Below are 22,611 nucleotides of genomic sequence, written 5' to 3' on the forward strand. Positions count from 1 at the left end.
ACTTTCAGGTGCACCTTGAGGTGAGGATTAGACTCTCCAAGGATTGTTTGTTGTTTATAGCAACGGAAATTTATTAAAAGTTCTTAAACTGTGCCAGTCGGTTTCTAAAGCCTAATTAATATCATCTATTGTCATTTACGGTTAGATTTGTGTATTTGTTTGTTTATAACGAAGCACAAAGCTACAGAATTAACTATCTGTGCTCTGCCCACCACGGGTATCGAAACCAGGATTTTAGCGGTGTGAGTCCACAGACATACTGCTGTACCACTAGGGGACTTTTCGGTTAGAAGTGTCAGTCTCGACTTCGATTTCGAACCCGGTAATCTATACTTATCATACTAATTCAGTTTGCCCGGCATGGCCATGTGGACAGGGTGCTCTACTCGTAATCAGAGGGTCGCGGGTTTGAATCCCCGTTACACCAAACATGCTCGCTTTTTCACCGTGGTGGGCGTTATAATGATATGGTCAATCCCACTATTCGTTGGTAAAAGAGTAGCCATAAAGTTGGCGGTGAGTGGTGATGACTAACTACCTTCTCTATAGTCTTACACTGCTAAATAGGAGCTCGATTCCTCTCGCTGGGCTTAGCAGATAGCTTGATGTGGCTTTGGTATATGAAAACACACACACACACACAATGCTAAATTAGAGACGGCTAGCATAGATAGCCATCGTGCAACCTTGCACGAAAATGCGAAACAAACAAATTAATTCTGTTTTTATTAAAATTAAAATAAATATCAAAGCTAGGCCCTAGAACTTAGACTGAGCAGTGGTATTTGAACGCGGGAAAACACGAGTAGAGCGTTTCATTTTCATTTAAAATAGGCTAAATATTGTGCCGTGTCAGTGAAAGAGCTTTGAACAACTGGTATTCGAACCCGAGGAGGTACTTCAGGCTTTTTTAATATTAATTAATACCCAATGTACTTGCATTATTCATTATCTCCTGAGTAGATTAAAAATATTCAATTCCAGATTTATCATTTTATACAAAATATTATCGGGTCATAAGAGTATGCCATAGTTAAAGGTCCTCTTTGGTGACCTAATTGTATAAATTTAGCTTGGGACTTGGTGATTTCGCCACTATATTAATGCGTAGATAACTGTTTATTTGAAGGTAAGCACAAAGCTACACAATGAGCTATCTATTCTCTGTTCACCACTTTAAAAATATTACGTTATAATATGACGGTTAATCCCACTATTCATTGGTAAAAGAGTAGCCCAAGAGTTGGCGGTGGGTGGTGATGACTAACTGCCTTCTCTCTAGTCTTACACTGCTAAATTAGGAACAGCTAGCGCAGATAGCCCTCGTGTACTTTTGCGCAAAATTGAAAAAACAAATAAACAATTATATATATATATTCATATATTCATAATAAAAAACTCTATGATTGGTGTTCACCTTCTTCCTTTCTGCGTCACGCACTCATGCAAATTATATAAAACAACCAACAGCAAGTGGTTTGTGTTTGATAGTGGTTAAATGATACACATTGTTACAGCTTTGAAAAGTGATTTGGTTTTAAAGCGGTATATGGAGTTCTGTGGAATAATTTGTTTAATTAACAGTTACAGAACTAGATTGTTTGTGTTGTTAATACAAGACAGAACTATGTATTAAATTTGCAGGACTTGATTTTGTGAGATTAATACAAGACAGTATTTGTGTTACAGTTGTGGGGCTAGTTATTGTGTTATTAATCCAAGACAGAACTATGTGTTACATTTGCAGTACTAGATGTTGTGTTATAAATAGAAGACAGTACTTGTGTTTCAGTTGAAAGACTAGTTATTGTATTATTAATACAAGACAGAACAATATGTTACAGTTGAAGGACTAATTATTGTATGATTAATACAAGGCAGAACTATGTCTTACAGTTACAGAACTAGATTTTGTGTTATATATACAAGACAGAATTTCGTGTTACAGATACAGGACTAGATTTTATGTTATTATTACATGAACTAGATAATGTTGTGATTACAAAACTAAATTTGGTATTACATTTGTGGATCCAAATTCTATATTATAATACTAGGACTATATTTGATGTTACAATTACAGAACTATTATTGACGTTTTTTTGTTGTTGCGGGGCTAGGTTTGACGGCACTGTTACGTGATTAACTTTGGTGTTATAGATACGTGAGTAGATAGTAGATATGGTATTATAATCGCTAGGCTAGAGTTGCGTTACTGTTGGATAGCCTATTTTGTTTCATACTTGTATAACTTAATTTTGAGTTGCTTAACTATAAGTGTAGTAAATACTATTAGACTCTGAAGGTACACCTCGGTAGGCCTAACTTTGAAAGCTAACCCAATGCAATTGCCGTAGTTCTATTTGATATGGTTAAATAATGATAGAATCGCGTGAGGAGCAGAGAAATAATGTTGAATCTTGTGCAACCGTATCTGTGTAACAGTGTAATGTTTACTGCTAAACTCGTAAAGCGGAAGGGGCTGTGTATGAAATTATAAATAATTATTTCATTTGAAAAATGCAATTTGCAGATAATACAAAATCACTGAAAGATCACCCAAACTAGTGGTTGTAGATCAGTCTAAAATTACAGTCACGAAAATAGTATTAGTTATAAATTTATTAAATTACTCATATTTGACAAAATTACACCAGATAAGTTTATAAATTATTGTAACCCCTAATACAAACAGTCATTCCAACACGGGCCCGGCGTGGCCAGGTACTTAAGGCACCTCGACTCATAACCTGAGAGTCGCGGGTTCGAATCCTCGTCACACCAAACATGCTCACCCTTTCAGCCGTGGGGGCATTATAATGTGACGGCCAATTCCACTATTCGCTGGTAAAAGAGTAGCTCAAGAGTTGGCGCTGGGTGGTGATGACTAGCTGCCTTCCCTCTAGTCTTACACTGCAAAATTAAGGACGACTAGCGCAGATAACTCTCGTGTAGCTTTGCGCGAAATACAAACAAACAAACCATTCCAACACTTAGTTAATGGGACCACAATGCGATATGAACTCTAATATTTTAAACATTCAAATAACGTTTCATCTTTTTTTTCTAGCATCAGTTATGTCTTAACTAGTTCAGTACTTCACTACTTACTGAGACGTTATTTTTTAATTATAAAAATATTTTGACATGAAAATAGTTACTATGTGCCCAACACGTGTAAATTAATCTTTAGTGTGGTCTTTTTTATAAATGAAGTTATATTTTATTAAATCTAGTAAACAAAATGGTCTATCATACATGATATAGGTCAGTTTAATACCTGAATTCTTTCAAAAACCGTTTAGACATGTCCGTGGGGCTATACAATAGTTGTGAACATGCCTAACATTTAAAAACAGTATACAATAATTGCAATTATAGTATGTCACGTACTTATTGTGAACAGTGAACAAAGACTAGTTTGACATAATATGCAAAGACATACTGGTGCCAGCTTTAACGTACATTGGTGGTTTCCACGAATAACATAGCAGTGACAACGTTTTTAACGTATCTACGTTTAGTCGTTGTGTTTATTGATACTATAGTTATGATGTCGGCCTGAAGCTGTTTTGAATATTGTATTCTGATCAATAAAATATTACTTATAAAAAAGAAGTGTATTGTTACGTTGACGGGAACATGCTTTCAAAACAATGACAAATGGATTCTAGTAAATGCGAGTCGAATTCAATGTATGACATTTTTCACGCCTGGAATAAACTTGTCGTGAATGTAATTGGTGAGACAAAGAGAATATATATATATTTCTAGAGGTGTACTCAAGAAAGTCAACTCTATTATTTCCCAACAGAGGTTCTGTATTAAAGTTTCTAAATATCCTTATTAGAATTAATAACGAAGAACCATTTAAAGTCATAAAAGAAATTTATAAGTCGTTTAACATGAGAGATATAAACTGTATTAAATCAAGGTCCAAATACTAGTGGAAGAAGTATATTGTTCGAAGATAAAACACTTTCATTTCTTGTAATATAAAAATATTAATGCTTGGATGCATTTTTATATGAAATTTGGAAGACTTATACCAAATTATGACAAAGGTTAAAAACAACGGGAAACCCCAACAATTTCGTATATGTTAAAACTTTGTACGTGGCCTTATCTTGTGAATATCCTATTGTCTCCTTTTTACGTAAATCATTTAAAAATGTTTAAGTAATATGGAATTTACTTCTCTAAAAAATGAATTCGTATTTCTACGAAGCTGTTAATACCAGTCAAATATGAATCACTTGGATCATTATGAAGCTTTCTAATATGAATGAATGGAAATTCTCTGTTTTAAACCTCCTTTAACATCAGTGCCACCTGACTTTTTTCAACTGTGAAAGTCTCACTTTTGGATAATCCAAATTAGAAGTATATCACAAAGTTGTGATTTTCTCACGTAACCTAAAGGTAACGAATTCCTAGAATCACAACAACAATCGCGAAGTTTGTGATTACATCCAAAATTACTGCTACCTAAACCTGAATATATATTGATAGGATTTGAACTAATATTTTAGGGTTGTGATGGTAATGACATTGTCCTACCAGATGTATTCGCTGCATAAATGATTTTTAATGGACTTCATGGCCTAGTGAATCAGCTATAGATTAGAAGAGTGGTTCCAGTGTTTATATCAACTCAAAGCCAATAATTTGTCTACCAGTGACTTTTATGGCAGTAAATCCAAACAAGTGAAACGTGATCAAGTCATGTCTCTCAGAGATACTTCATAAATGTTTCGCTTGTGTTTTTTGGTCAAACATAGAAGTCTAGAGTGAAACAATGAGGGTTCTGTGACGAGCTGGTAATCCCGTGATTCACATGCTTTCATCTGTGGTCCTTTTTTAGGAAATCAAGTTTTGAGAATAAACCCGACTGTTGGGTTGTTAAAAGCTAGGAGGAACTTGTTAGAGTTGAAATTGATAAGTAATCTCGGACACAGTCTGTTTTCTTAAAAAAAATTCTATTTCGCTCACACTGTTTGAAATCAGAGCACACGAAAAACCGACAAATCGGATTCGTTCATATAAAGTTTAAACAACCATTCATAGTTCTTTCGAGGTGTACGTCACAAGAACCAGTTCTAGAACTCCTGTTACAGTATACACCACCAGTTTGAATGAACGATGTCTCTTAAAGATAAACCTCTTCAAAAATAAAATAAAAATTAGAGTGGGGGGAATGTACATCCGTTTTCTCTATCTGATAATACATCCACGCAAAGAATCCATAAACAAAGACACTGACGTATTCTGTAGGCCTGCCAACAGACTTCGCCCACACAACACGTTTCATAAGATTCTTACGTCAGTTGATCAGTGGAAGGTTCGCCACAGCCGTATATAGTGAGTTTTCACACCTTGCTTGTTTGGGAAGATCTATTTTCTCACTCCACTGGTTTCTGTACATCTCCCAGTTGATAATCACGACCAAGGTGTTAACGTTAAAGAACCAGGTCGCTTATTTACAGTTGTTTCTTCCGCTTAAACATGTAACTTTCTAAAAAGAACATCCCTCGTAGCCAGAGACTAAATATGAGACACATACCAACATCTGAAACGTCCAGTTTCATCGCGATTTTGAACACTAAAACATTTATATCACCGTTTGTTGTTGTTGTTCTTGTTTCTGTGGTTAAATAAGCCGCATATTCCTTCTTTATTCAAATATAATATTTATTAGTTTTTTATGGTCACTCGACTCGTAATCCGAGGGTTGCGGGTTCGAATCCCCGTCATATCAAATATGCTCGCCCCTTCAGCCGTGAGGGTGTTATAATGTACCGGTAAATCCCACTATTCGTTGGTAAAAGACTAGCTCAAGAGTTGGCGGTGAGTGATGATGACTGGCAGCCTTCCTTCTATTCTTACACTGCTAAATTGGGGACGGCTAGCGCAGATAGCCCTCGTGTAGCTTTGCGCGAATTCAAACCAGTTTAAGTTGACATCAAAGTTATCCTCGACTACACCTGATTAAAAATTAAACAGAATTAATGGGTTTTTTTTTTTCTCAATTCTATGCATTCATTTCGGTGCTTCACAAGATTACGTTAATCCAAATCCATTCTCGTTTTTGTTTTAAGAATGAACTGATGTTTATTACTTATAATGAGTACGAAATACACAGCACATTCTTCTAATCAACACTGAACAGATGGTTTAAGTACTTAGATTTAATCAGCCTTTGTATAACAGAGCCCTATTTATTTATTTCACCGATCAATGGATCTGTGGAGAGTATTCCTACTCTGGGCCTAGTTGCGTGAGCAATTACTTTGATAAATCTAACATATCAACTTTCTACAAAGACAAGAACATCATTTAGCCCCCTTCCTCCCCTCCTGTCACACCTCCGGAACTCCAAGTCGCTTCTCCAACAAAACCTAAGTATGAGAAATGAGACCGTTTTTCATTCTGACGCACGTGCAGCACGAGCTAGCATGCGCAATATTCTCAAACGTCAGTCCTGTTTGCTTGTACAAAGCTGATACGGAGATTACTTCGAAGTTCAAACTTTTAAACTTTCTTTGATATTTTTTTCACCCTGCAATAACCGCGCTATCATTTATAACCCGAGACTTAGCAACACAGTTGAGTGATAGAATAAAACCAAAGCCGTTCTTTCCCAATAAATACATCTAGTACCAATACCAGTCAGTCAAAGAATAGAAAATCTATTGTCTTCCAGTAGAAACTAGGTAACAATGAGTGTTTAACAACACTGGTGAGTGACAGAATGAAGACAGAGTCATTCTATCTCTTCCAGTGGATACTTTCAAGTAATAGTAAAAATTTAACAACAATGGAAAGTGTTACGGTATTTTGAGTTGTTTCGTTATTTTAAGCTCTTTCTGATACTTTTAGCTATTTTGGTACTTTTAAGTTATTTTCATAATGTTGGCATTTTAAACTGTTTGGGGTATACTCTTAAATTGTTTTCGTGATGGATTATTTCGGTAGTTTTAGTATTATAAGTGATTTCCATAGTCACATAATTTTAACAATGGTGTAAACTGTACTGGCCATGAAAAAAACATAAGGGTTCACGTTATAAAATTAATTGGTTGTATGAAGTAAGAAAGGGTTTATCTATACCTGTAAGCTAGCCAACATGACGAGTGTTTCCATGGGTATGTACGCTATTGACTCGTCAAGTTTTAATTCAGTAGTGATTCGTCGGTTGTGCTCTTTACAGGAAGCATCTATACTAGACGAGAAAGATGGAGAATTGGGTCGATCGACGATTTTTGCTGGCATCAGCACGTGAATCGCGCGCGAGACGCAAGCTGTTGCCGTATACTCGAGCGTGGTTGAAGATTTAGTGCCGCCGTGTCTTGAAGTTTTTGTTATTGTCGTTTTTTTTTATCACTCCAGGATCGGTGCTGAGTGAAAGCTACTTGTACTGCAGCCGTTGCACAACAAAGAATATGGTACTAATTTCTGAGAACAACTTGGGTTATTCTTTGTTTGTATACTATTACATTATCTTTCAAAGTTGATGTTAACCCTACTGTTTAGTAGTTCAAGTATAGACGTCTCTTCATCACAATTTTACCAAAAAAGATATCCAATAGTAACAAAGAACAGGAAACCAATCAACTTTAATCCAACCAATAGAAGTGATGATAGTTGAGAATACTATGATTTTAAAATGTGAACAGATCGTTTGTTAGTACTCAGGTGGCCAGATCGCTCGTCTCGTAAACTGAGGGTCGTGGGTTCGATTCCTTCTCACACCATACATGCTCGCCCTTTCAACCGTGTGGGCGTTATAAAGTGACTGTCAATCCTACTATTCGTCGGTATTGGAGTATCCCAATAGTTGGCGATAGGTGGTGATGACTAATTGTATATTTCTGTTCTCTTTTTGTTCGATTATTTCCGTTTTATATTTTTCCAAATCTAACGTTCAGTCTCAACAGCTCTAGTGGGGTTAGCGCAATTCAAGATTCGGGGTTCGAGACATGATTCTGTCAAACACACACTGCATTTTAAACTGTATCGGCAGGCACTGTTAGTTAGCTGCTGTCTCTCCTGTCATAGTTCAAAACTAGGGACGGCTGTATCTAAACCGTAGGCCGTTTAGCCCACATGCAAATAAGATGCCGTTTATGTTAAAAATTCCAAATCCACACACAAGGCTCCAGACTGTTGGCTAACAACTAAATTCATTTGAAAATAAGATAATGTGTTAAGAGGGTGATCATTTATTGTCATTTCATTCTGAGTCCGTTAAAAACATTAAATAAACAACAGAGACTTTCTAGTCTTTTACTTATAATAGGCCCCCGCTAGTAGAGCGGCAAGTATACGGATTTACAACGTTAAAATTAGGGGTTCGATTCCCTTTGGTAGGCTCAGCAGATACCCCGATGTGGCTTTGCTATTAGAAAACACACACTTTTATAATGGGTCTTTCCATTTAAGCTCCCCCCCCCAACGCTGGATAATAATCACTGAAGATAGCTATCCAAGGCATTGAGAATATAATTTTTCACGAGATGTGTAATGAAGTTTGAAACCGAAAGAAATGAACCATCGCACCAAAGACCCTTTGCGCGAAACAACTATCTATGTCTGTTGTAAGTTAAATCTGGAAACAGGAATCTATGAAACTTGTCATTATTATTATATATACCTTTTTTTACTTTTATTTGTAGAAAAAATTACATAAAATAATATATAAAAATGTACATCTTTAATAGAAATAATCCGTTTCCAACTGAGACGTTGTCGTAGCGTTCCAACGCCATTGTGACTTACCCGGCTGGGCCTTCTGGTTCGATGTCAGCTAGATGAATTGGTTGAAAATATAAGTGTGCCAAACGTCCATGCAGTATTTATACTTTTATAGTGGAAGACTCGCTAATAATTATACAAATTTGTTGAGTAATAACTAAGTTCGCATGGCCGGTGGATTAAATATATCGTGTAAATTGATAATTACCCTAATTACGTCGTAGTAAATCAATTCGCCTTGTCAGTTTCCATTCGTTATGTACGCGTAAAACAATTATTATAAAAATTGCTCAGGGTCCTAATGAACCAATGGATACAACGTGTCGATTACATTTATAAGCGTACACAACACTCTGTGAAATAACATGGTCGTACGGCTGGTGAATCAAACCGGATCATGCAAATGATAATTATACAAATATATGCCATTGTAACTCCTTCACGTGGTTGGTTGCTAAGGTAACGCAATGGATAATGATGATTACGCGATCAAACTCTCTATTAAAATTATTACGTCCAAACCATTGTTGATTGCAACTGGTAATGTATACGGATAACATGCGTTACGGTATAAGATATTGCTGGTTATAAAACATAATGTGTTTATTCCACAATGTGGAATATTACCCCGTTCAAGGGTCTATGGTTGAAGCATGTTAATTAAGCAACGTTCGTTAGAATCCCATCTGAAAGTTTTCAGATATTAAATGTTAGCCTTAGACAGAGACTTGTAAAAGAGCTGCACTGGCCTCTTCAACCTGTTGTTGACTTGCTAAAGGTTAAAGTTAAAACTAATGTGTCGTGCAAATCTAAATACGCTTTAATGTGGTATTTCAGAACACTTGCTTCATTCCACAATTTAATCATAAATTTCTACAAGGGTGTGAACTGTACTGGCCATGCAAAAAATCATAAGGGTTCACGCTGTAAAATTAATTGGTTATAGAAAGTGAGAAAGGGCTTATCTGTATCTGTAAACTTATACTTTTTAGCGTTATAAGCTCTCAAACTTTCTGCTGAGCCACTGGGAGCATATCTTATTGACTTAGACCTCTTAGAGTTTAGACATAGTAGCTCCTAATTTTGAACATACACAAAACAGATATCCATCAGCCGCCACTAAGGTTTAACTTAGCTCTTTTAATAGAAAACACTACTGACTGTAATTTACTAGCTAATCTACGCCACGCCCAGACCAGTATATATACAAACAACGACCCGGTTTTAGGGAAACCTCTTAAGGTTGTGATGACTAGTTGCCTTCCCTCTAGATAGCCCGCGTATAGTAGCTTTGCGCGAAATTCAAAACAAACCAAACCGTTAGTGTACGACAATATGTAAGACTATAGGGAAGGCAGCTATATCACCACCCACCGTCAACTCTTGGCTGCTCTTTTACCGACGAATAGTGAGATGGATTGTAACATCATAACGCCCCCACGGCTAAAAGGGCGAGTATATATGGTGTTACGGGGATTCGAACCCGCTACCTCCGGATTACGAGTCGAATACCTTTGACAACGTGGATATGCCTGGACATTCGTACACTAATGATATGCAAACGATGTACTGGCTGATCCGTTGTCATGACACTTACTAGACCGCGCTCTGTTCCATGGCTAACAACGACTTTAGAAGCATGTTAAGAACATTATGTACCAGATTGTGGAGATCTTCTAAACTAGATCGGATTGTTAATTATATTATGTGACTATTTTGCTAATCAGAAATGTAACATATCTTTATTTATTTGTCTCCTCAATACTTTTTCTTTTCTAGTTTCAAAAATATTTTATGTCGACGACGACCATGTTTGGTTCTACCTTAAGATACCAACATATTTGTGCACCTTAAAGTTAGAAGGTAACTAACTAAGTTCTTTAAGATATGAAACCTTTCGTCAAACACTCACAAGGGAGAGAAAACTTCTCAGGCGATGTTTGAAAACTTCTTAAGTAAAATCTCTTCACTAAACTCGTTCTGGAAATTTTTTCGTAGCCAGGCGCGTTATAACGGTGAAGTCAACTCCTAACAGTTCATTGACTGCCTTCCTCTCAATAATTGGTATTTCATAAATAGAGTCGGCAGCAAGTTGCTTTAATAGTCTTACCATAAAGTCAAAAATTTAATTACAAATACAAGTCTATAAAAGTTCCAGAATTGGTCTATTTCCTTTCCAACTGCTACATTTTATGCAGTAGTTACTAAACATAATTATATTTATGTCCCAATTTTGTGTAAACGTTTATGCACAGAGGTAGAGTACGAGTGTGGGTGCGTATGTGTTTTCTTTGCTTTATTGTTCTCGTTCTTTTAATATTCAACAATATTGAAATACGATTAGAAATAATTTTTTATAACATTACAGTCTATAAACAATAGATGACGCTGTAGTTAAACACATTTTATTTAAATTAGAAGAGATTCTATAAGATGTAGGGATTCGTTGACTTTGGGCGACTTAACAGAAACTGACACCATGGCAACTTTAATCACACAAAGCGTCTGAGATAAGGTATGCTAAACGATACTTTAGGTGTAGTAAAGAGTGTCGGTGGAATAAAGGAAGTTACAGAACATAAACGATATCACCTTTAAGGAGATTGAGAACGAATGAAGCTTGGGTGTAATGAAACGACACCTGGCGATATTTATGTGCTGAAGACAAACATCAGCGAGGAGGAAAAAACGTACGAATAGTTTATAGAGCTACAAAGCGTACACAACGTCTGACACTGGTTCTCTTGCTTTTGCTCAGAATAAAACGCAGCGTAATTATCGCCTCTACGTGTTGTTGTTTTCTATCAATATATTTTTTTATCTTTGTGAAAACGTTAGAACCTTATCTATAATACCAGACACTGCGTTCCACGTTTATCTTATCCCGCTGTGTCGGGTTTTGTTTAACTGTTAAAGTTGTACATTGTCTTATCCGCCTGTATTGTTTTTATTTGAAGTATGAACAGTTCGCTCTTTGATACACGAAATAAGCTAATCGCATCATCATTTTGAAAACGTTTATAGATTTCAAAATAAGCCAAGAACGACCCGTATTACAGGTGGCAGTAGAAAACACCATACGTTCACCGGCTACTTGAATGACCATTGTGTTGTACGTATTTAACACACGTTTTAAACTACTTGTACATGGCATGATCGACGAGAAATATGACACCACCCATTTTATGTTTTTATATCTCATTAAATTTCTGTCTAGCAAATTCCTATTATAGTAATCATGCCAAATCACAACTCAGCTTTCATGTTACCAATATATCAAACTTGGGTGACCAACGTAAATACATTTTACATCAAACTTATGTGTTATTATCCGTAGAACATTTAGAACGGGAACTGTAATTACTGTAAGATAATGTTCTTTATATGTGTAATGAAATTATACACTTGTGCTATGAATCTAAATAAAATGCGATGCACATTGCACTCGTGTTTGTAATCAAAGGGTTAAAACGTCTAATTATGACGTAGTTTTAGTGCGTCTATGTTATTATTATTAAGCAGTGTTTCGGTATGTCGTAAGCAGTCGCGCTTGCGCGTTAGGACTTAACACTGTTTATGATTTTAAATGTCATTGGAGTGAAGACGTAATAAGGACGATGCAAAAGGTCAGAGTGGAAAGAGTGAAACATTCTTTCACTCATCTAGTTACACCAAAATGCCATATGACATAATACATATGACCTTATCATCAGTCTACTACGTCCCCCTGGTGGAATCAATTTGCGAATTTATACCTCTATAATCTAGAAATCGATTTCCTGCTGTGGAAAAATCGTACGATAGCCCGCTGTGTACTTTTGAGCTGAAACCTAACAATGTGTTATATTCAGTTACAGTTATTGGTCATTCTGCGCCAGTTATTTATTTATGATTTTATTTTTCATCACAGATAGAAGACGCAATGCTTATGTTCGACAAACAGACCAATCGACATAGAGGTAAGTCTTTTTCTCGTTACTGTTGTTTTCAAACAAACCAATAAGCTAAGAATTAACTCAATCTTTTTTTTTCACGTGTAACAGAGTGATTTGATTATGTTTGTCGTGGACTGATATTACTTGTTTTTTTTAACATAAAGATTGTTTTCCGTCTTGAACTCATATTACTTGTAATATTAAGCATAAACATTGTCGCCTGTTGTGAACTGATATTACTTGTGATTTTTAACGTAAACATTGTTGCCCGTTGTGAACTGATATTACTTGTGATTTTTAACGTAAACGTTGTTGCCCGTCGTGAACTGATATTACTTGTGATTTTTTAACGTAAACATTGTTGCTCGTTGTGAACTGATATTACTTGTGATTTTTAACTTAAGCATTGTTGCCCGTTGTGAACTGATATTACTTGTAATTTTCAACATAAACATTGCTGCCTGTTGTGAACTGATGTTACTTGTGGACGTTAATGTAAACGTTGTTTCCTGTAGCTTTAAATGGTGAAATTGACAAGACTTACCAAAGCTGTTTAGTTTATGGATGAAACTAATTCATGTTTTTCAAGAATTATATACATATATTTTTATCTTAGGCACTGAAAGAGGATGTGATATTTCATGTTGATTCCACATTTCATTTCTGTTTAAACGATTGAAACATTTACTTATCTAAGTCGAAAAAAATACATTCTACTGCTCTGTAAATATAATCTTATGAGGCCTAAATTTCGCAATTTTACGTTTTACGGTACTTCAATAAAACTTAAGTTGAACTGGGCAGTATGTTTAGAAAAGGAAAACTGCCTACAGAGGAAATTGTGTTTACAGAGGGTATTACATTCATCATACCTTTGCAATATGTCCATCCAGAATTTGCAAGGATGCAATTTTTTCGTAACATAATCACACTACTATATTGTTTCACTTTAACGTAACAACAACATGGTTTGGTGTATTAGTACTTTTTATGTGTTAATTCTGGAATCAAGTTTCATTATACTCATAGTTTAGTGATAACAATATATATGTATATATAAATTAATAGCAGTATATATGTTACGTCAACTGTTTTAGTTTATGGTATATAGTGTCTGAAACCACTGCCGACGTGGTCTTTCGCTTTATACCAATATAAGGGTTCGAGATGATAGTATTGTGATGTAATGTCACAAAAAATACTGATAAGTATAGTATAGTTTGTATTGTTAAGTGACTCTAATAACTTCAGGTGTAATAGTGTATTGTGTCACAACACCTGAATGGCGTACTTTACTTTCGCAATGTTCTAGTTCAGTCGAGTATTGTGTTCTTTTGGATTAATGTAGTTAGTTATGAATCAATCAACTGTTTCATTAATCTGCCCAAATATATATGCTTTTAAATACTTCTGAGCCAAACAAATATGTTTACATTAAAATGTGTGCAACACTGTTGATGTAAACAAATATGTTTTCTAAGAAACCAAGGATGAAAGCAAAGTGTGGTAGAATATGTTAGCCATACTATATTTGCCATATCTAGTGCCGAAGAGGCATTTTGCCAGATACCAGTGCTAATCAGATTAGCTAGAATGCGACAGGTATATATATATAAATGGTATCAACTAGATTAAATAGTGAACTGTAATTGTTATCATTGATATGGGTAAATTAATAATACAACATTATTTATTACTATAGGGCTAAATTGTGTTAATTAAAAGTAAATAAATGTATCTTTTCACCCTTGCCTTTTGACCAAATAAACTTGCAAAGTTTGCCTAACGACTATCTCTTCCTCTTAAACCAAATGTCTACCTAATAGGCAGCTATAACTTTGCAGAATACGCTTGCGTAAACCTACTGCTCGTTTTTATGATCCTACATAAGCACAATAATACTGATACTGCACGTACCAACTAGTTCTGAAAGCCATTTAAAGACTATAAAAACGTGTGCAAATCTGCTACCGGGAAATACGACTACGGTCACGTGATGGACAAACCTTTGTCCCACGTTTGTGTATGATAAAATCCCGTCTCGCTGACCGATCATATAAAACATCTGAAAAATATATGCACATATATACATGTATATATACACGTATATTCGTACAGCGAGACTTTCAAACAATGTAGAAGTTAGAAGAAAAATAACACGTTGTTTTAGAAATGGAAGCCTTTAACGTTTTAATTCAAAAGAGGAGATTTCGTTTACGAAAGAGAACCCTCTGGCCCAAGAAACTATTGCGATGAAGCTAGGCATACCTTCTTGTACAGCTACCAAAGTAAGTTGACAAAAAAATTTCAAGTTGACTAAGATTCATTTACCAGCAAAAGAAAAGCAAAAAATTTATTAGTTTTCAGCAATATCTTAAAATAAATCTCTGTCTTGAAAAAAAAAGCTAAATAAACTGAAATCACAACAATTCCATCCAATCAAATAACTATCTAATTCCCTGCCGATATCTTTATGTCTATGGTTTGCACTTGGAAATTGTAGAGTAAGATATTAAGCGGTTTATGGGAAGTTACACAAATATCGGTAATAGCGTGCGTACTATCCAACTGGGGAAATAACGCATTTTAATGTCAATAAGTAAGAACCTAAGAACAGTGTATTTAATTAGCTGCGCTCATTATTGGTTTGATTTTGAGTTATGTACTGTGTAGGTAAGTTAATTTCTGATTAACTTACGTGGCTATTCAACAGAGAGGCTTAATTTCACTGAAACATTAATATAAGATGTTGATAAGAAGCAGGGAAGTTTGTATCTGTGTGCAGAATTGCTACATATACATAACAAAAGTCTGTGTATGTCTGTTTGTCCCTTATCTAACTATTCTTAAGTCACTGGGCCAATTTCAACCAAACTTTGTGAGATTATAGTCTGGAACATGGGGCATGTTAATGGGGGTCCACAAACCCTCCACCACGTTACTGATGTTACTGAACATTCATTGTCTTTGACATAAGTTAATGTTAACTACATTCATATAAATTATCACGTTCTTACATCAAACAAAAAACTATCTAATTTTCCTTCCTCTGGTGGGACAGCGGTAAGTTTTAGGATTTATGAAGCTAAAATCAGGGGTTAGATTTCCCTCGGTGGACACAGAAAATAGCTATATGTGGCTTTGCTATAAGGGGACCACACACACACACATTAAATTTTCTATAACATAGTATACACATACACACAGCGTGGGGGAGGACACAATAACGTGTTATATATCTCAAAGAGTGTGCTAACAGTCTCTGTGGAGAAATAAAGTGAAAGAAAACGGACCCCACTCTTGCAATAATGCATGAAATCAGGTGAAGTTAACACGAAAGCAGACACCATAACGCTGATACCAAGAGCCATTTCTTGAATTATATCCACTTCTTACTTTGATCCGTGACCTTGAAACTTCATTCCATAAGACACTTCTGCGGCCAATGACCGTCAGTTAATTATAACGTGAAACAGTGTGGAAGAACATTAATAGTTGGGTGTTGAAAATGGGTAAGAAAAAGTATCTACCACCACTTCTATGGCCACACCTCTTCGTACAAAATCACCTTGACCATCGCACAGTATATAACATATTTTAATTATACACATATTGAGTTCACAAACCTTATACAAAAAATTGTATGGGGTAATAATGAATACCAATAATATGTTATAAATAAATTGTGTGAAAGGTAAGTTTTTGTGGATTTTTTTATCATAGCATTCACTCGCACATTTTTTATTATAATCCAGACAAAGAACGGGCACTTCAGAATGTATAACATATACATTAATCTTCATTGTAAAATAGTGCAAAATTACTGTTTAACCAAAGGTCGTTCTCATAGCTTGAATCATTAGATAATTACATACACAAACGTGAATCGAATTACAACTTCTGAACTTGTAAGATATCGATAGCTCCTTAGAAAGCTACAATAGCAAAATATTAGTTTAATAAAGTTACATTACGGAAAAAATAGGTCGTGATTTTATTTACGTTTAAAGAAAACTTGAGAAAATATTTGTTGATTGAAGAAGTTTGTTTTCTTATAGAAAACGTTGGTGACATAACAGAAAATAGCTTAATTCAGAAACGAAATTTAAGTTTAAAACAATATCGATATTTTTACTTTCATGATACATTTTATACATTTGGCTCCAGTCTAAGTGATCCCATACTACGTCTTTAGGCTTATTATACAAACACTCACTATACTTATAAGGTTTCAAGGTACCACCACCCCTCAGAGCTCTTTTGCTTCCCTGTCACTAAAATCGTAATGGGCAGAAAGTAATCAAACTATTCCATATTGATAAATGCATTTTAGCTTTTATGACTCCTTCTATATCGAGAAATCAAGTGTGATGTGGCACACGAACACTTATGAAGGTTAGACAGGCGAATAAAACTCGTTTATTGTAATACTGTTGCCTGTATTTATGTACCACTAAAATCATAATATTGTGACGTAACTACATGAATGTAACATTGTATGTGTTATTGGCTATTACAAACACTATTAATACCGTACTTCTATGTACATGTATATATAATCAAATTATTTCCAATATTTTTGGTATATGACGTACTCATGAATCCCCATCACATACTAAAATCCTAGTGGTATAAGTATTAACTAGTTTGTACTTAACTTTTGTACTTAACACTAGATCCCATTGTTCGCAGTATCTAAGTGTTGTCGTTTGCCATTGAACGTCACTCTGATGTAATCCGTGTTAAATATTCGTAGTTTTCGCAGCTTTAGATATCCGAACAGTAACACTGTAATTAAATATTAACGTGACATTTAGAAGTGTTTAGTCACGTGAGAACTTGCAGTATACTAAACTCCCTCTTGAGGGCGCTACTAACTAATCTTCCAAACTCCTCAGCTCACTACTTCTTGTCTGGAAGAAGAGTTTTGTTGCAGAAATTTCTAATATCCACAATCCTGACGGGGCGTCAAAGAAGATGGATGACGTCCGCCGATCTTTAGACACGCTAATCTCGCGCCATGAACGCGATGAGTGGTGAATGGCGCGTGCTATGTTGTGCATACGTTTCTTTTGGCATATGAGAGCGTTATCTCTTGGTGTTAAATGGTTGTTTTTCGGTTGTTGTTTTTTCACATAATCTAGCGTAGTTTCTGGAAAACAAACTCCATTCCCGATGTATAAAATAGGCTTATGTGACCGGCGACTGACATTTAAGGAATACGAAAAGTGGTTTCACAAACACTCCATCCACGTGTTATTGTTATCCTGTCAAGATAGACAGTGGATGTGTAATCCTGAATTTCTCACACAAGTTGTACCACGTCAACTTATTTGATTTAAACAGAGCAGGACTGAAGATGCAGGACTTAGAATGTGATATCGATAGATCAACAGCTCTTCGCCTTAACAACTATTTTTAACGTTATTTCTTTATAACAGTCCATCATCTTCTCTTGTTTTTGACCTGCGATTGGTTTCTTGAAATGTTGCACATGCGCAGTTCAAACGCTTTCAATTCGAATTCTTGGTATCGTTAAACTGTACGTTTTTCAATAGGTTTAATAAACATTCAGAGGATTGAACGTAACTTTGATCTTTCTGAAATGATCTGGTTGGATCCTGTCCTCCATTGATAATGTATTCGTTTTAGAGAAACAATTATTATATAGAATATAGCTTTGGTATTTTTGAAGTGATCTGGTTGTATCCTGTCCTTCCTTGATAGTGTATTATTTTTAGAGAAATAGTTATTGTATAGAATATAACTTGGGTCTTTCTGAAATGATGTAGTTGTATCCTGTTCTTTATTGATAATGGATTCCCTTTAGTCAAATAGTTATTATAAATCCTAATTAACTTCATTAATTTCAGGTTTTGTATTGTAATTCAAGTCACATATTAATCTTTTTAACTGAGTACGTTCGATTTGTATCACTAAAAAACAACAGTTAATTATCTGTTGTATAAAAACCTATTACACACCGTCACTTCTCCAATAAGTATTCTACCATAACTTCATGAAGTGTTTGGCATCTTTTGAGATTGAAACATGTTACCCTAATTTACTCATCTGCTTCTACTGCTATATATTGATTTATGTATTTTATGATAAAACAAACATATCCATTCTAATTGCTTCTGTTTATCATAATAAATGAAATAATTATAATATTATTTATGGTCGTTTTGATATTTGTTCGCACACTACACACACACACACGACTTTTACAGATTTTAGAATACTGATATCATATACCTATAATTTAATAACTTTTTAGTGTGACTCTTTGGAAGTTTACACCTTAAACTAAACTATTAATGCTACTGTATACACTACAATAGCAATATATAAACCTGCCTCTGCTTTATCCACGGTAAGCTGTTAAAAGTCATAACGACATATTTACACGAAGTTGCAGAAAAAATGTGTTAGAGCTGTAATAACTCTTTCGTTTACCAGACCTCACACACACTGAACAGAACCTTGAGATCGTAGTTTGTGATCACGGTGTGTTATTTCCATTCATTTAAGATTTCTGTGCGGTGTATGTGTTTTCATCCAGTGAATGTATTATAAAACGAAACTTCTTTATAGCCGTGGCAAGTATAAAGCTTGACAAGTGTACCGTACATATGACGCGAAATAGATGCATGCAGCAGGCTAAAACACGCCTACCTTTCTAGGTCGTGTAAGATCTCTACAGCAGAAAGAAATTGATTATTACGTCTCTCGCCACAGTTTAGGTTTGTACTTGCTCAAATTACTTCACCCATAAGTGTGTGTTTGTACTCTTCACTGATCGGCGAACGTCTGGGTGTGTCTTAAATAGAATACTAGATAAATGTATCTTTCGATCTGAGTGCACAAATCAAACTGTCTAAGAGATGTAAAAAAATTATTAGATAATTATAATTAATACAGCGTGAAATCATGAAGAACAGATTATAACGAAATCTAAAAACTCTTCGGTTCGTTTCCATAAACGTTTTCCCTCTGTCAGTCCTCTGTAAGAATGATAATTTATGTTATCCGTTCATAAATATGTTCCAGTTGGTTAGCGGTTCACAGAATTGGAACGCTAAAAATCCGGGGTTTGATTTCTTTTGGTGGACAGAGCGCAAGTAGCTCGCTGTGTAGCTTTGAGGTAAAACAAACAAACGGGAAACGCCTTCAGTAGTAGTACTATTAGGTTACCAAATATTTAAAAAGTAATTGGGCTTCGATGGCTGAGCGATAAATCTAAGAGCTTATAAGGATAAAAATCGAGTTTCAGTAATTCCCGTAGTTAACACACCCCGTTGTGTAACTTTGTGCTTAGCTACAAACAAACCTTCTGATGGTTTAAGGGTAAACTTAGAGACGTACAGTGCTACTACTCGGCATTCGAACACCTTTGGTGGGTGCTGCACACATAGCCCATTGTGTAGCTATGTGCTAGAAACAAACACAAGAACAATTATTAAGAAAAATCGTCGCGAAACATTGCCCCTAATCAAACTCTAGAACCAAACAGCAGATGGCGCGTAATAACCAACATGAAGGAAAGCTCAAGTCAAGGACACTCCCGACTAAACCTATCATGAAGCCCAGTGACGTAATGCACATGATTCTGGATTTTCTAGGCAGTCAGATATGGTGTGACCACATAAACCGTTTTGTGGAGTGAATGACTTTCTTTGTAATGTAAAAACGTAATATATTAAAGTAAGAATGTTAACTTTTCCATGTGAAAATGTAAAGTTCACAAAACATTATTCGTAATATATTTACATACAATAAAAAAACTGGTGTACGTTATTAAGGTGATTAGTACAGATTATTTCAACACATAACCTTTATGAAAGTGATTAGTACATATTATTTCAACACATAACCTTTATGAGGTGATTAGTACAGATTATTTCAACACATAACCTTTATGAGGTGATTAGTGCAGATTATTTCTAAACATAACCTATGTGAAAGTGATTAGTACAGATTATTTCAACACGTAACCTTTATGAGGTGGTTAGTGCAGATTATTTCAACACATAACCTTTATGAGGTGATTAGTACAGATTATTTCAACACATAACCTTTATGAGGTGATTAGTGCAGATTATTTCAATTATTTCAAACATAACCTATGTGAAAGTGATTAGTGCAGATTATTTCAACACGTAACCTTTATGAGGTGGTTAATGCAGATTATTTCAACACATAACCTTTATGAGGTGATTAGTACAGATTATTTCAACACATAACCTTTATGAGGTGATTAGTGCAGATTATTTCAACACATAACCTATGTGAAAGTGATTAGTGCAGATTATTTCAACACGTAACCTTTATGAAGGTGATTAGTACAGATTATTTCAACACATAACGTTTGTTCTTTTTTAACGACATTAACTTTATTTATAAATAACAAAAATACACGCTTCTAATTCAATCAAATTGAAAATTAGTTTTTATATTAACTCTCATTTATTGTGGGCGAGTCTGTTCTTAGAAAAACGCGGGAATACACCACTGTCTTTCTTTTGGCATCAGTAGAAACTGACGTCAACCATAAGGAATGTGTAGGTAATAATTGCAGATAAAGCAAAGTTTGCTTTGTAAATACCTTCGGAAGATGTTTTTTGTTTGATTTTCTTTAAGAGCTGGTTCCAATATACGTCAGAGTTTGTGTTACGGTACAACTCATCTGTTGCTAACTTAAGGCACATTACTGTTACCATATTTTCGGTCTGGTGCTAAGGCACATTACTATAACAGTATTTGACATTTGGTACTAACTTAAGGCACATAACTGTAACCGTATTTTACATTTGCTGCTAACTTAAGGCACATAACTGTAACCGTGTTTTCGTCTACCCCTTACTTTTACCTTAAAGAACGTTATTAATGTTTCTTTGTTTTTTTATATATTGTTTTGGTTTTACTCTTTAATTGTTTTTGAATTTTGCGCAAAGCTACACGAGGTCTGTCTGCGCTCTTTTACTCTTTATTGTTTCCCAAGAACGCTGCACTTGGAAAATTTACTGCGAGAATCAGCGACACCTACTTACTGAGTCACCCTGGACAGAGTTTATACCTTTTTCTCTAGGAGTGTATTTGTGTGTTTTCTTATAGCAAAGCCACATGGGGCTATCTGCTGAGTCCACCGAGGGGGAATCGAACCCCTGATTTTAGCGTTGTAAATCTGTAGACATACCGCTGTACTAGCGGGGGACTTTTCTCTAGGATGAGATACAGCTCTGACTTCATCACTTAACATGGAGCCCGTGGTATTTCAACAAAATATGCCTTGTGCGAACTTTGTTTTCAAATTTCCTGTGTTTAAATTGAATTTTGTTACACTACAAGCTCAGAGTCGACTTGCTTTCTTATTTTCCTTTTTACAAAACTGGTTTATTAATATATGTGTAATAATTTATTTACTCTCTATGTGAAGTAATATATCTATCGTATCTGGATTTCAGGTCCAAATTTGCAAAGGAGCACATAATATTCCACGCACTTTAAGTCGCAGGTGCATTAAAAAAGTTCCTTAGCAGGCATTATTTGCCTTCTCTCTGGTCAATAGTTTAAAATTAGGTACGGCTTGTGTAGCTATCTCATAAATACAAAATATACAAATACTATCGTAATCCAGCCGGGGTGATAAGTCGTGGTATTTGTCGAAAGGCCTTGTCAGCACTGAGTATAGTGTAGTTGACTTCTTGTTATGCATTCTTCTTTCCTTCCTCTAGGAAGTTCTTAGAATTTGGTAATTTTGTCTTCTAAACTAGTTGCCCTGATCTGGTGTGTCGCTTTCTGAAAAGAACGAAATAAGATGGAATTCACGTCACGCGAATTCTCCACATGAACCGGAAAATGTTACCACGAGACAAATAATGATAATGATGGCCGGTAGTACACTTGTTAGCCATCACCA

General features: G+C 35.3%; 1 protein-coding gene across 19 annotated transcripts in view; it reads left to right on the top strand.

The window, feature by feature from the left end:
- LOC143253396 (RNA-binding protein Musashi homolog Rbp6-like) overlaps positions 1-22,611 on the top strand; it is a 283,959-nt gene that overhangs the window by 171,504 nt on the left and 89,844 nt on the right. For all 19 annotated transcript variants that reach the window (XR_013029559.1, XR_013029557.1, XR_013029558.1 and 16 more), the window contains exon 7: positions 12,665-12,713. Coding sequence is in view for 16 of the 19 variants with exons in the window: in XM_076507214.1 (XP_076363329.1) it covers positions 12,665-12,713 (49 nt within the window). In the remaining 3 variants the exon portion in view is untranslated. The remainder of the gene's footprint in view (positions 1-12,664; positions 12,714-22,611) is intronic.

This window comes from Tachypleus tridentatus, chromosome 6 (genome assembly GCF_004210375.1).
Source record: "Tachypleus tridentatus isolate NWPU-2018 chromosome 6, ASM421037v1, whole genome shotgun sequence".
NCBI lineage: Eukaryota > Metazoa > Arthropoda > Merostomata > Xiphosura > Limulidae > Tachypleus > Tachypleus tridentatus.